The sequence below is a fragment of the Chelonia mydas genome, chromosome 15, assembly GCF_015237465.2.
Source record: "Chelonia mydas isolate rCheMyd1 chromosome 15, rCheMyd1.pri.v2, whole genome shotgun sequence".
NCBI lineage: Eukaryota > Metazoa > Chordata > Testudines > Cheloniidae > Chelonia > Chelonia mydas.
In genome coordinates this window covers 20,126,823-20,142,344 of record NC_057856.1, presented here as the reverse complement: position 1 = coordinate 20,142,344, position 15,522 = coordinate 20,126,823, and the positions used below count along the sequence as shown (strand labels likewise).

General features: G+C 38.3%; 1 protein-coding gene across 12 annotated transcripts in view; it reads left to right on the top strand.

Annotated features, from left to right (window-relative positions):
• Positions 1-14,800, top strand: part of LOC102931209 (splicing factor SWAP) — a 96,330-nt gene extending 81,530 nt beyond the window's left edge. For 6 of the 12 annotated variants that reach the window (XM_037878618.2, XM_043529867.1, XM_037878617.2 and 3 more), the window contains 5 exons: positions 1,828-1,983; positions 3,139-3,264; positions 9,707-9,877; positions 10,903-10,975; positions 14,378-14,800. In XM_037878618.2, the coding sequence (XP_037734546.1) occupies positions 1,828-1,983; positions 3,139-3,264; positions 9,707-9,877; positions 10,903-10,975; positions 14,378-14,443 (592 nt within the window). In that variant the 3' untranslated portion in view covers positions 14,444-14,800. Of the gene's footprint in view, positions 1-1,827; positions 1,984-3,138; positions 3,265-9,346; positions 9,389-9,706; positions 9,879-10,902; positions 10,976-14,377 lie in introns of those variants that run through there. The other 6 variants (XM_037878620.2, XM_037878619.2, XM_043529866.1 and 3 more) reach the window with 4 other exon arrangements.
• The last annotated feature ends 722 nt before the right edge of the window (positions 14,801-15,522 follow it).

Below are 15,522 nucleotides of genomic sequence, written 5' to 3'. Positions count from 1 at the left end.
TTGCCAGTGCAATTTGCTATTTGGTATAAATGAGACTAAGAGTGCAATATATTTTTTTGTTCTTACACTGTTGACATACTAGAGTCACAGCTTAGTAAATATACATGATGCACCATTGATGTTAATACAGCTTAATTTTTAAATAGTTTACTTAATTTAATCTTGTACCTTACAGTTGAAGTTGCAGAATTCACTTCCTGTTCAAATAACATCACTGATTCAGGCTGATGTAAGATATTTAACTAGGTATTGCTTAAACATGTGATCAAAGCAATTCTCCTAGACAAGGTAAAAAACTGTAGATGGGTGAGGAACCCAATTTTATTGCAGTCCTTGTCATGTTAAAAATGACTCTTCTACATAAATATGTATTCCTTCCATTACTGTTCCCAAATGTGTATCCTGAAACTAGTTCCTAAAGCTCTTGATATACCAAGGATTTGATTGCAGACCAAGAAGATGCATCTAGAGTTTTAGAAAGCAATAAAGCATGCACAATAGCCCCATAGTGTGTTGCAGCCCTGCTTCCTGTGGACATTTTAGCTCCATAAAGATATTTCCTCAAATTCACAAATTATTAAAGTCTAATGCAAACAGATGTGGGTGAATTTGTTAGAACTGTTTTGGAAAACAAGTAAGTTTTGGGACCCTCTTGTTCATCTGTAGTCAACACTCCATCAATGCCCTTTTTTTCTAATAAACTTCAAAGCACCATAACAAATTTGACGTAAATTGTATCTGATAGTGGTGCTCTGTTTTAGTAGCATAGAATGTCAATCACTGAAGTTTTGCGCATGATGTTCTGGCTGAGAAGTTTCAAATTTCACAGTTGATGACCAGTAAATGTAAATAATGACCATATTAATGAGAGTCTTAATCTTCCTATTTTGTATGAAATAGATCATCATAGCACAAAATCTAGGATAATGCATGGGGCATGAGTGGGAAGAAGGGAGGAGAAAAGGGGCTGCAAAGCAACTCATTACATAGTGAATGATTTAATGATTTTGCAGATAAAATGTAAGTCTGCATTTTGAACTTGTGAGTAGAGCTGGAAGCTCTAAACTTCCGTTTGATAATCACTTTCCTGGTGCACTTTAGTAATAGCTTACTGCTAAGCCACCTACTCCATTTATCCACTTAATGAACCATGGGTAGTAATTAGGAGCAGGATGCATCATTAAAGGGTTAGTTTGTAAACCAAGCTGGATGGAATAGGTAAACGTGTGCTATGTTTTTCATTGGCCCGGTTTCAAAAATTGAACTAAAATTTACCTCAAAATAGCAATCCCTCACCTAATTTGTAAAATGGGTGTTTCCTGTTGCTCCAGAATCCATCTATTCATCTTGGAAGCAATATCTATTCAAATACTTCCACTTTCTTCAGATGTAATGTGACCTGACAACTTTATAGAATAATGAACTTCTAAGAGAGCGTATTAAACAATATGACTGGTATTAACTTACTTTATTTAAAGGAGTACAATGCCTTATGAATGTCTCATGAAGTCTAGTTTAAATAATAATTCCATATATTCCAATGAGAAAGTTAAGCCATTTTTTAATCATTTGAAGGCTAGTGGCTAAATCTCTTCAGGTTGAAGTGATTGGAAAAATGTTACAGAACCAAAACAATCATACCCAATTCATAAATATGTTAAGCTAATGCATTTTTCTGATTGTTTGGACTTTTGTAGGCTCGTCCATATAAGCATGCTTTCACTAAGGTTCAGGTTTGGTTAAGGGATTAAGTCTTTTCAGGATTCTAGTTAATACCAAAACTAGCACATTTATTCTCAATGTGAAGTGTGTGCCTCCATATCACAGACTCACAGCATCCACAGGGACACTGAGCATGGAGCCGAGTCTGAGCAACTCATCAATGGCAGCAGCAACAGAGCGAGAAAATTATCAGGCAGCTTCGACAACGAAAAGATTTGACTGCTGGAGCTCTTTAGAGGGAAATCCTGGTAAAACGTCAAGGTGTCTGACTGACCTCAAACTTTATAATCTGTTTTTTCCTTTAATCCTTCTGAAAGGCCTGGTAAAGGTCAGATTTCTAAGTGAAAAAGCAGTTAAATAGCAATACAGTACTTAACTGCTGTTGTGATTTTCCTTTCAGTAGGTCTGTTTGACTGTAATAGGATCTATGATTTACAAATGGCTTGTCTCTTAGTCATTGCAAAATTAGGTTTTCTGAAGAAAATGAATGCTTGAGGTACATAGGGTAAAGTGTCTTGTATAAAGGAGAGTGGAGTAAAAATTCAAAATCCCTAAGCAAAATGATTATATCTACATATCTTATTGGGAACAGAGCTACGTAAAGGAAAGATTTTTGCTTTTTTCTTATTGTATGTATTCTCTATTGGGAAATGCTCAGGTTTTACTTTTACAAACATTTAGCCTTAAATCTTTGAGATAAGCGTGCGCTCTTACATTGATCTCTGATCTTAACTGGGCGCGCTCTGTTTCTCTCTGTAGGGCAGACATTTCAAGTTGAAGTGCTAATGCTAAAGAGTCTTGGTCAGGAGTTAGTCAGTTGCATAGGTTGAAAGTATTGAGTAATCAGGATTTTCCTGCAGCATAAGGAACAGAATTTCTTTGACTTGTCAATATTCAGAGGAAACTTACAAATTTCAAAACAAAATTATCTTTTTAACTCAGTCTCTTCACTGTTTTCAATTTACCTGCATGATGCAGCAACACTAGAGCATGCTGCTAATTTGGAAAGGCAAAGTCAAGTCTAACTTTAAGATTCTAGGCTTTAAACCAAAATGGACTTAAGCATAACAGTTAGCAAACTGTCTCCCATGAGAGGTAACTGACTAACTGCACTGACATCCCAATGCTAATATGAGTTGAGAGTGGTTCACGTGGCACCTCTTCCCCTGTTGAGAGTGAAGAGCAAGTAATTCATTCTCATAAATATAAATAAAATATTTTGATGGTGAGAAACCCTCGTGACCCTGGCAAGCCTTAGAGACTAGGAATATCCCATGTTGATATGAAATCAAATAAGCATTTGAATGGCACCATAGTTGGGTTTGATGACAACGTATTCCACTGAAATAAAAATAATACAACAAATTACGGCAATAACAACAACAAAAAATAAAACTTTTTTTCCCTCCCGGTCAGGTCACGATCGAGATCTCCTCGGAGAAGGGTCCACTCACCTGAAAGGCGAAGAGAGGAAAGGGCTGTTCCAACGGCTTATCGCATTAGTAACAGTCCTGGAATGAGTAGGAAACGCACACGTTCCAGGTATGTGCACCAGTCATGACAAATGCCCTATTTGGAGTTTTAAATATTGTGTGTTGCTTTGTGTGTACTGTTTATGTAAAGCTTGTTTCTTTTGTGAGCTGAGGCTTTGGTTCAGCCATGTATTATATAATGAGTAACAAGCCAACCTGTGAAAAAACAGTTTGCGGTAGAAACACTGGTCCCTCCTGTATAGAATGTGTGTACAGGTCTACATCATAAAGTGATGAGCATGTACATGCTTTGGATGTATCTGGTACAGTGACAGGTTATTTTACAGTTCATGCTTGCTGCTTGATGCACTGTAGTTGGAGTATTCTAACCCTTTCCCAGTCTGAAACATCTTTGCTGTGCTTTCCTTCCTGCAAATATTGGAAACCGTTCAGATTTGTACTTGGAATTCCCAGTGTCTGGCTACATTCCTTCCCCCATGGGTAAGATTCTCTGGCAGTGTGTGCCGAAATGCCCTGCCATATTGGCTTTTTAGTTGAGTGAAAATTGCATAGTCATGATTGGATCTAAAGCTAACAAATGGAGGAAGGGAGGGGGGACAGCACACTTTAGCACACATTACATTTTAGAGTAGAATATATTTTGAATGTACAAGTGGAACTCAACCTGTAAAATGGTCACTGTTTTTTCCTGTAGGAGTTCTGGTTTCTTTCTGCCATTTACACTGCAGCCGCTTATGTACTGGAGATGTGGAAGTTTTGTTTCTATGATGAGAAAAATAAATGCTCCCTTACCTACTTTTGTCAGAGATGCTTTGTGCAGTCTGTGCTCTGAAGAGGAGAAACTGCAGTTTGTGTTACTTTAGGGATATTAGACCAAAAAAATTCCCAATACCAAAAAACATGGTTTACCTGAGTGTTTTTTTTTTACTGTTTCACTTTTTGTACACACATTCACTTCTCTAGTCATGTGCTGCTCTTATTGTGAATATTTATTAATAAAAGTATTTTTCAAGATCTTTCTACAAATTAAAGTAACTACATATCTACCATTGTCCTAAATTTTTAAACAGGCATATTCTATAAGCGTTGTGAGATAAACATTACATTTAAAACGCCTGTTATAAAATTTGATTTCTTTTAGACCTTCATTTTTGTGCTAAACTGCATATTTACTAAGCGTAAATATATTTTGATGACGTGCACTATAGTCATTAAATCGATATAAAGTCTAGGCATACTGAAAAAATGATCACTTATTTTAGCAGCCCAAAACACAGTAAAAATTTAATAAAATTAATTACTGCTGTGTTGTGTCATAAGCCATAAATCACTTTCTCCGTTGCCTTTACATGCTCAACACAGATACGGTCTTTCTGAAATGAAAAGCTTTTTGTCTGTTTTAGTCTGTGATGAGATTACATAAGTAAAGCATCATTTCAGGTCAGTGAGCTCTGTAGAATAGTACACGTTTGCAAAGTTGTTAAGGGTTGATGGGCATGCACTCTCAGTTTAGATGTGCAGATATTTGTGCAATGTGTGCAGTCATCAGCTTGGGAGCACACACATGCATATGCACTCACAAAGCTAAATTAGATGCACTCTTTGGGGTAACTGCATCTAAAGTGTGCATGTCACAATTTCATATGCCTGTCTCTGAATCCTATTCAGTCCCAAATTTAGGTTGCCTCTCTGTTGTGGGGTGGGAAAGGAGCAAGTTGTTTTCATTGTTGTCCATGTTTGGTTAAAAAAAGTACTTGGTCTCCACTTGTCTTATTTTTTAAAAAATGAGAATAATCCCTATAGAATCATAGAATATCAGGGTGGAAGGGACCTCAGGAGGTCATCTAGTCCAACCCCCTGTTCAAAGCAGGACCAATCCCCAGTTTTTGCCCCAGATCCCTAAATGGCCCCCTCAAGGACTGAACTCACAACTCTGGGTTTAGCAGGCCAATGCTCAAACCACTGAGCTATGCCTCCCTGCCTCCCTCCTATCATGTATCCCATTGCAGAGCAGCAGTGCATTCAAGTTGAGGAATAATACGTCCTTTTACTCTCGTACTGATAGCAAAAATTAAAAACCTGGTAGAATCCAAGTTGCATACTCCTGCAACTTATTAATAGAGGGGGTGATTGCACAGTTCAAAGCAGCGGTTCTCAACCAGGGGTCCACGGGCCTCTATGGATCCATGAGGAGAAGCCCTGAGCCCATGAGTTAAGTTGCAGTTCCTTAACCAAAGTGGAGCAGTCCGGGGGCACAGACACACACCCCACCTTTATTATCATACACATTGTGAAGAGAGTGGTCACTTTGGATGGGCTATTACCAGCAAGAGGGTGAGTTTGTCTGTGGGGGGGGCGGAGGGTGAGAAAACCTGGATTTGTGCTGGAAATGGCCCATCTTGATGATCACTTTAGATAAGCTATTACCAGCAGGAGAGTGGGGTGGGAGGAGGTATTCTTTCATGGTGTCCGTGTATATAATAATGTCTTCTGCAATTTCCACAGTATGCATCCGATGAAGTGAGCTGTAGCTCACGAAAGCTCATGCTCAAATAAATTGGTTAGTCTCTAAGGTGCCACCAGTACTCCTTTTCTTTTTGCGGACACCCCACCTCCTCCTCTCCCCTGCCTCCTGGCCAACTTGGAAGCAGGAATTTGGAGCCAGGCAATGCAGGGCAGCTGCTGCTTTCGCTGGTACCACTGGGCGGGCAGCTGCAGCACACCCCCATCTCCTGCTGCTGGTGCGCAAAGCCCCACCTGCTCCTCAGCCCCCAGCCCCCTTTGACTGCTCATGCAACCAGTAGGAGCCACCTGGGTGGGGGGGACCTGGGAGACCAGCAGAGCCCCTGGGAGCAGGAACCACAGAGTGCCCCTGCCGGCATACAGCCCCTAGATTCCCTTCCCACCCCCACCCCTGCTTTCTACACCCTGAGCTACCCCCCTGTGTGCATACAGTTCCTAGCTGCACCTTGCCTGCACCTGAGCAGTTTTCATACTTTTTGAGCTGACCACACCCTTCCCTTTGAGTTATAATTTTTGGTTGCACCCTAACCCAACTCAGACAGCCTGCGTGGCCTGCTGAGGTGAGTCAGGGTGGAGGTGGCGCTCTCTCTCCTGGCTCTGCTATGCAGAGCTGGCCCAAGCCCCACCGGGCCCTGCCCCAGCAAAATAAAAGTCAAACTGCGCCTATGGGGCCTGGCCAGAGCTCTGGCACCCCACAGGGCTAAAGCCCTGAGGCCCCCTCAACACCCCCTCTCCTCTGGACCCTGGAGTTTTTATAGCATGTTGGAGCGGGGGGGCTCAAAAAGAAAAAGGTTGAGAACCCCTGGTTTAAAGGAAACCTCACCAGTTTACTTCATCCGGTGAATTCGTTTTCCATATTTATTGCCTCATAGTAACAAAAGACCCTGTGGCAGACTCCTGGTGGATTGGGTCAAGTAGATCAGAAGACTCAACATTCATAAGTCTAACCTTCTCCCTTTCCCTGAAAAACCAGAATGTCAAGTAAAATGAATCCTTTCCCCCAAGTCATGCACTAGGTGTGCATACACTTACGTTCAGTATTTAGTGGTATGAGTGGCTGACCGTTCAGTAGTTTGAATGAATAGAGGATTCTTACAGTTGCTAGACTACTAGGGGTGCTGAATTGTGGCTGCTTGGTTTGAAGAGCTCCATGATTCAAGAAGGAAATCTGTTTTTATCCTTTAAAATTATTTTAAATAGCATTATACTCTTAATATGGCTAGAAACCATATAGCAGATCTCCAGCACAAAGCTGAAACGAAGGTCTTGTGGGTATAGTTCACTGAACAATGCATAATAAAAACTGGCAGTAAATGCCAAAAATTCAAACAACTGGGGAAACAGTATTAGACAGAAACAAACATGCAGGCAGTTCTGAGAGCTTGCTAGTCATATTACTGGGGTTCAGCGAAGGATTTCTAGGCAAAAAATCATGAGTGAAGCTGGCCTGTAGGATTTTTATGAATGGAAAACATACTACCTGCAAGGACCCGGAAGCCAGCTTTCCTTGTGTCAACTTCAATGAATTAGCGACCTCTTGTTCATTAAGTATAGTAGGACATATTTCTAGAGTACATCTGATTGCCTTTTCCAGTGTAGGTCCTATTTCTGTATTTCTAAATTGCATGTAATAATCAACCTACAATGAGCTTGGTGAAAAAAGTAGAGTATGTTCAAATCAAAAAGTGACAACAAGAAATGGCCTTAGTTTAAGAATGTGTATGGTACGTCCACTCCAGATAGAGAGAGAGAGAGATTTGGGACATCCTGTTTATGGTATGTGCTGTTGAAAAATAAGCCATGGAAAATTGAGATGTGATTAGTTTAATATTGTTTGATATTTTACTACCAGTGTGTCATTACATGGTGTTAGAATAAAAACTTATAAAATAAAAAAGCTTACAGTGAAACATATTTTTACTTTTAGAAAAGCACTATTCAAAACTTAATAAATACTCATGCTCTATGAAATATTTTCGCAGCACAAAATTATAGTTTGCTACTTAAGAAACACAGCAATTAAAATACAGAGTTTACTAGTCAAGGGATAGCTGATTCCTATGGCTTTGCTCCTTATGGTAATGGGGAGCTTAAATAGGTCCGTGAACTTGTCTGATGTTCAGTATCACTTGGTAAGTATAAGTAATTAATGTATTTGTTTTTGTCATGAATATTGTTTTCTGTTTTAAAATGCAAGTAAAAGTGTAAGAGTTTTGTAATTATAAGATTAGGGGTTTTTTTACTTCTGAATGTTAACTGATATTTCAGAGGTGAAGTATCTGCCTGGATTAAGTCTTAAGCTGTGTACAGTACTTGTTTGCCATTTTTCATATTATATCGATAGAACAAAATTGAAGTTTTATTCCCTAAGCAAGTTAGTGTTTAATCTTATCAATTCTTCATTTTATAGAATGCATTAAATACTATGTGCCGTCCGAAAGTAATCATCTAAAACATAATAATTATTTCACTGACTGCTCTGAACAATACCTTTTGGTTACTAATGTTAACTCACTGGAAATCTTACCCAAAAGAATAAGATGTAGAGAATGATGTGGGGTATATATAATGCTTTAAAGACTGTACTTTTACAACTTTACCACCATTCATCCTGAAAAATACTAAGCACAGAAATGTAAGACACTTTTTTCTTTTCTCATCTTCCAGAGATGTGCTGGGCTTTTTTAGGAAATCATAAATTTTCAAGAACTTCATTCCAGACATTATAATAACTTTCTGATTAAAGATACTCTTTTAGGCTAGTAAATACACTAAAAAGTACATTAATTGGGCTATTCAGGGGCGAAAAGTTCCATTGAAATTGGAGTGAGTTAATAACTGTGACATTTAGAATGTGGCTTGAAATGTTAAGGCACACTAGAAGCATCAAGCAACTCATAATCTACTTCCAATGGTAGACTGTAAAAGTTATAGCAGAACTTTGTGGATTCCCTAGTGGACATTAATAGTTTGTTTTTTGTTAAGCTTTTAAAAATAGAGAGAATGTAAAGTAGGAGAGTGGGGGACAGGAATACAATGAATTGTTGCATGGAGGTTGAATCAGTAATCTTAATTACACAACTGAGATGTTAGTCTGTAAATTCATAGCCAGCTATAAAGATCTAGATTACTCAATCTCCAGTTTTACTTGTAGAATTCAACACTAGAGTTCAGTGCTGGATATAGTTTTAGAATATTTGTGTAGTCCCCTTGTTTTGTCAACAATAAAAATAATTTTATGTACCCATAAGTCTACTTTGTTCCTGTTTTTATAGTAGTGATTGTCAGTTATAGCGAACGGTCATATTGTCTACTCAAAGCAATCCCAAGCATATTGCTTTGGGTAGGACTATTGGAGAGATACAGTAGCTCAGTTGTAATTTTGTTTCGGACTGAAGTTTGTCATGCAGTAGGTTTGGTCACAGAAGCAGATTTGTTAGCTTAGAAGGAAAATATAAGCTATCAGTTTGACTTTTAGATGAGACTGTCCATAGTTCTTCTAGAATGGATTAAAAAATAAAGACTGTGAACACTCATGCTTCAAGTCATTAGGGAGTTAGAATCAAACTTTCCCTACAGCCAGGTTATTTTATAATTGTCCATTACAGGATTTTCTTGCACCTTCCTCTGAAACATCTGATTCCTGATTGGTATGTTAATTCCTGTGTTTCTGTGAAGGTCAAGTAAGGGCTGAGGCGCAAGTACTCTTAATGCTCAGGTACTGGGTTGAAGTCTGGGAATCATAATGTATCGCTTAAGTATGAGGACTCCTGTGAGTTTTTCCTTCTTACTATCATAGGACTATAACTACCCATGGTATGATGGTTACAGTGCGTACTCAATGCACAAGGAGCACCTCATCCAGGAGGGCTAGAAAATCTGTTAGAAATGTCTGATATGATTTCTGCTTAAACTGGTTAACAACATATAATTTTAAATCTCCTCCAATAAAATGCTTCCTTTTTCAGAAGCCCCCATGAAAAGAAGAAGAAACGACGGTCTAGATCATGTACCAAGTCCAAAGCTAGGTCTCATTCACCATCCATGTCACCAGGCAAACAGTCCACACAGAAGAACTCTGTACATTCAACTAGTGTGTCTCCTGTGGAGAGTAGGGAATCCAGCCAAGAACGCTCCAGGTAACACTTTCACAAGGGCATATGGTGATACTGACAGCTTTTGACCATGAATGTATCTTTTGATTGGATTTGTGCATGGAGGGTTGTAATACAAGTTATACAGAGCTCCAAGAAGTTAGGGCTGTGAGTCAGTGTGGTTGCGGGTGGCGAGGGGGTACTAGAACTGTGCTGGGGACCTGAGATTGTGGGGAACCCTATGAGACTCTCAGGGCCAAATTTCAAAAAGGGTGAATTTTCTAAAAAAATATTTCAGGCCGGAGGAAATGCTAGAGAACTCAATTGCACAGGGAAGAGTGAGTGTAAAATGTGAGAGATGAAACAGTCATTTAAGGGAGACACAACAGGAATAGTGCTCCTTTTCCATATAGACATCTCAGTGCAACTTGAACCAAAGTGATCCTACTGAGACCACCATAATCTAAATCATATAGTTAAAAGGTGGTTAAAGTTACTAAAAATCATAACACTTTGTTGGGATGGATTTCTTTGTTTTTCCTTTTGATTGCAATTGTTGTTGAGGATTCGTAACTGAATTACCCATTGAGTAGAGTCTGTTCACAGTTCCTGCAGTGATACTCAGAGCTCTCTATAGCAGTAGTTCTCAAACTTTTGTGCTGGTGACCCCTTTCACACAGCAAGCCTTTGAGTGTGGAGGACCCCCCCCACCCCCCCAATTAAAAACACTTTTTTATATATTTAACACTGTTATAAATGCTGAAGGCAAAGCAGGGTTTTGGGTAGAGGCTGACAGCTTGCAAAACCTGCCTCCCCTTCCCCCAATGTAATTACCTCACGACCTCCTGAATGGTCCCAACCCCCAGTTTGAGAACCCCAGCTCTATAGCATTGGCCACAGGTATGTGAGAGATGACCTCTGTGACAGTGACCTGTATTGATTATAGTCCAGTGAAACATAAAAACTATTGAGCAATATGAGGGAGACTTATGCAGATACAAGACAGAATTGTTGCCTGAGATACAGCTAGAAAATATATACATTTCTAATTCTTAAGTTTTAATTTTTAGGGGCGTTTCTCAGGAAAAAGATGGCCAGATCTCTTCAGCAATCGTGTCTTCAGTGCAAAGTAAAATAACTCAGGTATAAATTAAGACGTTCTTTATTGTTTAATGAAGTGTATTACCATCATTGTAGCATGCTCATTTAGGCATTTTGTATAATTGTGTTATGTAGAACTTTAAGTATGGTGAGAGTCCATGCTCTATGTTTTAATATTAAAATAGTTCATTGTACAATAAAATAGTTTTTCCAACTGCTATGCTTGCAAACTTTACCTGGCCTTATATTACACCATAACCAGTAATAAAAGTACAACAGGCTGAATTATGCTTTGAATGAGACCTGTGCAAATTCAGTCATAAGTGGCAAAAATTACTGAGAGTCTAATTTGCCATGCAGCATCTTTTATTGAAGAACCTATCTTGACACCAGGTTAAGTTTGCAAAGCTCGTGTGGGGGCAAAATCATTTTTCTTGTAAACGGTCAATATTTAATATTTATGTCACTGAGACCTAATAAACATGGATGCCATTTTTACTGAGACCTTTTTCAGAGCAGAACTGCTTCTGTTATATTAAACATTCTTTACTTTTGCTTAAACAGTTGTCATTGGTGGGGAAGGCTTAACCAGGCATAGGGGTGATAAAATAAAAGTAGAAAAGACTATTTCTAGAAACTGTTCAGTCATTGGCAATATTGTTCTGCATAAAAATATCTGCTAGCTACAGCTAGAAAATTTGAGTGAAGGCTGGGACACTGATCTAGAATCATACTGTACTATCCAGACGAGTGAATTTCAACAGTAATAGGATCACCCAGTTTTTGGAAAATCATCATTGCAATGCGTAGGCATAATGGAAGAGTTAAAAAGAGTTGAAATGGACTTCCAATTGAAGTGCATTCTGTAGTGCATTTCACAAGAAATATAGATGGAATGTAGAGGTGTAAGAGATGTGAGTGTGGTGCTTGGAAATAGGAAACATTTCATTCTGAGCTCTGGGGAGGAGTTTTCGGCTGACCATGCTTCCCTCGCCCCATTTACCCCATGATTTGCTGTGGGGGTTTTGTTTTGTGTTAACAGACTTCATTCTCTGTGTGTGTGTGTGAGAGATGTGTATACAGAGGGGTATGTAAAACAAGAAGTCCTAGTAGGTAATGGGCCCTTCATGTCTGCAGGGGCATGCTTATCTCTCTGCATCTCTAATTTTTATAGATTAGGGTGGTGGTTGTTTTTTTTACTACTGTGTCTGTGGATGCTACACATCCTATTAAAATTTTGGCTGAAAATAGACAAAAATAATACTTTCTAAAGTTTTTCTTCTGGTGCTGAATTATAAATCTAAAAATAGGTTATTTGTAACAAGAAGTCCCTTAAATATAATAGTGCCACAAGAACCACTTTTTTTTTAAACAGATGTAGTAAGACTTATTTGCCATTTAGGCATAATATAGATATACGTTATTTTGCTGTGGATCACTTCATGACTTTAACATCATGAATGGTTTCATCAAAGGCTTGTTTCTTATGCTAATCAAAATGATGTTTTAAAGCTATTTAGTACATTCATTTCCTTTAACACAATTAATATTAAGAAAATATTGAGTTGATATTCAAACTATATTCCATTTCTTTTAAAAAAGATAATCCACATAAAATTTTAATTTGATTCAGTAGCTTAGTTTCTAAATGAGAGTATTTAACTTTCTTTGTATATGTCAGTTTTGAGGAAGACTGTTTTATAATACCTTAATTGCAGTTTTTGTCATTTTCAGAAGCACAATTGCTATGGAGAAATTTGGCCCTTGATGACTTTTGTGTGTGTGTGTGCGTGCGCGCGCACGCTATTTGTTTTTCCCATTTTGTAGAAATTGATGATTCTTCCAGAAAATGAAAACTGTTCTTAAATGTAATTCCTTTATACACAAGTGGCTAGTACTTTACCCATTGCTCTGTCAAAGGAACACACTTCCAAAATACTTTTTTACTTTTTGCTGCAGAAAGAAAAACCAAGAGAAGGAATCAGAAATATAGCAACCACAGAGGGAAAATAGAGACAGTTTTCTTAGTACATAGCTCTTAGTAATCTGCCAAGTAAATGCACTAGAATTATTAGTTAGCTATAAGAGGTGCTAGGGTCCTTGGAGTGAATTAAGTATCAGTTAGAAAAGCATAATTGAGACAGGTTTTTATTGTTACAAATAGCTCCTAGATAGACTAAATTGTTTCTGTGACAAGCAGTTTGTATTTGAGCTTTTGCTCAAAACACAAACGTAACAAGAGAAAAGGTATTATCTACAACCTTTGATGTCAGCTTCTCAGCTGCAGTAAATGTTAAAATATGTCTGAAGGACAGCTCCAACATTTCAATAGTAGTTAAAACAGTTACTGTTTGCAAAAAGAGGAGGAGTGTGCTTTTGTTTGTGGAATTTCTGTGCTGTTTCTCCAAATCAGACTTACATTCAGGTCTCACAGATTTCTGAAACACAAGTAAATTAATTTTGCCAGTGGATAGAGCACTTTATTGGGACTCGGAAAAGCTGTGTTACCTGCTGGGTAACTTTGAGCAAGTGGTGGCCCTTCCTGGCCTCAATTTCCCCGTCTATAAAGTGAGGATAATGATATTGACATACTTTGTAAAGTGTTTGCAAGCAGTCTATAAGTGCTAGATATTATGTGTTAGCCTATGTATCGCAAGTCATCTTTTGACATGCATTATGGAAGATGGATATTACTGTTTCGAAGTAAACACATTTTTAGTAATTTTGCATTTGGTATTCAGAAGCTTTTTTAAAATATTTTGTAGTCATAAAGCTTCACAGAAGCCATCAGGCTCAACTTACATAAAATTACATTTCTTTTGTGAGGAACTGCCTCTACTGGATATTGGCAGGACAGAATTAAGTGCTGTGACTCTGGACAGGAGCTCTCTTATATTTTATTCTGACTTTGTGGAAGTACTTGTTTAAAATACTGTATACTAGTGTTCTAAAGGTGAATTTTAATTGCTGCAGCAAGAGTCTTCTCCAAATTCTCTTTTTTGGGGTGGGGGGGAGGGGGCTTGGTACCATTGGAATCAGCGTATCATGAAAATGAAAGTTCATGCTGCAATGTATGCCCTTCATCTTGTGTTGTATTGTGGATAGCCACTGCCTCAGTTCCATTCTTTCCACCTACTCACCTCACACATGTTCTACCCTATCATTTGTTGTTTCATTTCTCTTTGCTATTGAGATTTTTTACAGTGAGATTTAACTCTTAGCTATTTAAAAAGTTTGCTTTTGATATATATATTAGTTTAAAATTATAGTATGTGGTTTTGTGAAATCAAGAGGCCAGTGCTTTTAAGTCCTGACTGAGTGTAGTCACCCTCTGGGAAACTTACCAATAGGACTGCTGACTTTAGTGCAGAGAGTTCTCCATTTCAAACTCTTGATTAAAAACTAAGGAAACTTCTGACGATTTTTCCTCTCTACTCCCTACAGGATCTTATGGCCAAAGTGAGAGCGATGCTTGCGGCTTCCAAAAACATACAAACTAGTGCCTCCTGAGACTTGTTGAATTGATCATCAAGAAAACGGTGTGAAGAGGAACACTTTAAAAAAACTGCCTCATCTCAAATGTACAGCCGACAAATTTAGCTCATTTTGGTTCAGATCTCTTTTGTCTAAAGTTATCAAAACCTGAAGAACTGAAAACCTTATCTGTACAGAACTGTCCCCTAGGAACTTCAATGACTTTTTGCACCCAGAATCTCTCTTGACAGCTTTTGGTTTTTGTAAATTGATTTTTTTTGACTAATTCTTCAGTAAGATTTTATGATCAGCAGTCTGTATATATGTAAATATCATGTTTCTGTGATAAAGTATTACACAATAAAAGAGGAGAGAAACACCTTTTATTAGCTACACACTTGTTGGTGGGTGCTTAATTGTTTGAATGTTTTTTTTTCTTTACTGTCTTTTAAAGCAGTTCCTCAGGCAACGCTGTTGCTAAGTTGAACTGAAAAACACCTTTCAGCTTCTTTTGTGCATCAAATGATCTAAACACATACATTGCTCAGCATGTTACACCACAGTTGGTTTTCACACGGACTACAGAATTTTTTTTATCCTTTATTAAACTCCAGTGTGCACAGCACATTGGAAATATCTGTTGTTTTCAGTAACAGCCCCCTTCCTTCTTCAAGATGAGCTTCTGCATTTTCCCTCTTAAGGGTTAACTGTTCCTGCCTTGTGAGGCCACTCGCCCCTCTCTCTACCTCCCATCCTGGAGGGTTCCCTGGCAGTAAAAAGAGGAGTGACCACTCCTCAGTTCCTTCTAACAACCAAAGGTGCAGTGAGCTCGGATTACACACAAACGGTGTCCTTGTTGCTTTCTTTGTTGGTTTATTTTTTTAAATCTTTCTGGCTTTTTAGAGAAAATTTTGTTTCCACTTAGTCAATCTGGCTAAATTAAAAAATATTTAAAAAAATATTCCCCTCTGGCACAAGCTTTGTCAGGTCCCTGAGTTTATCCATGTGGACTTTTAGAGACCTAGCTATACACTGAAAGTGATTCTTTGGCTGTTAGATCTGTGCTCCAAAGAAGTTAGATCTGCAGAGAGTGGATCCTGCAACGGAGGATAGAT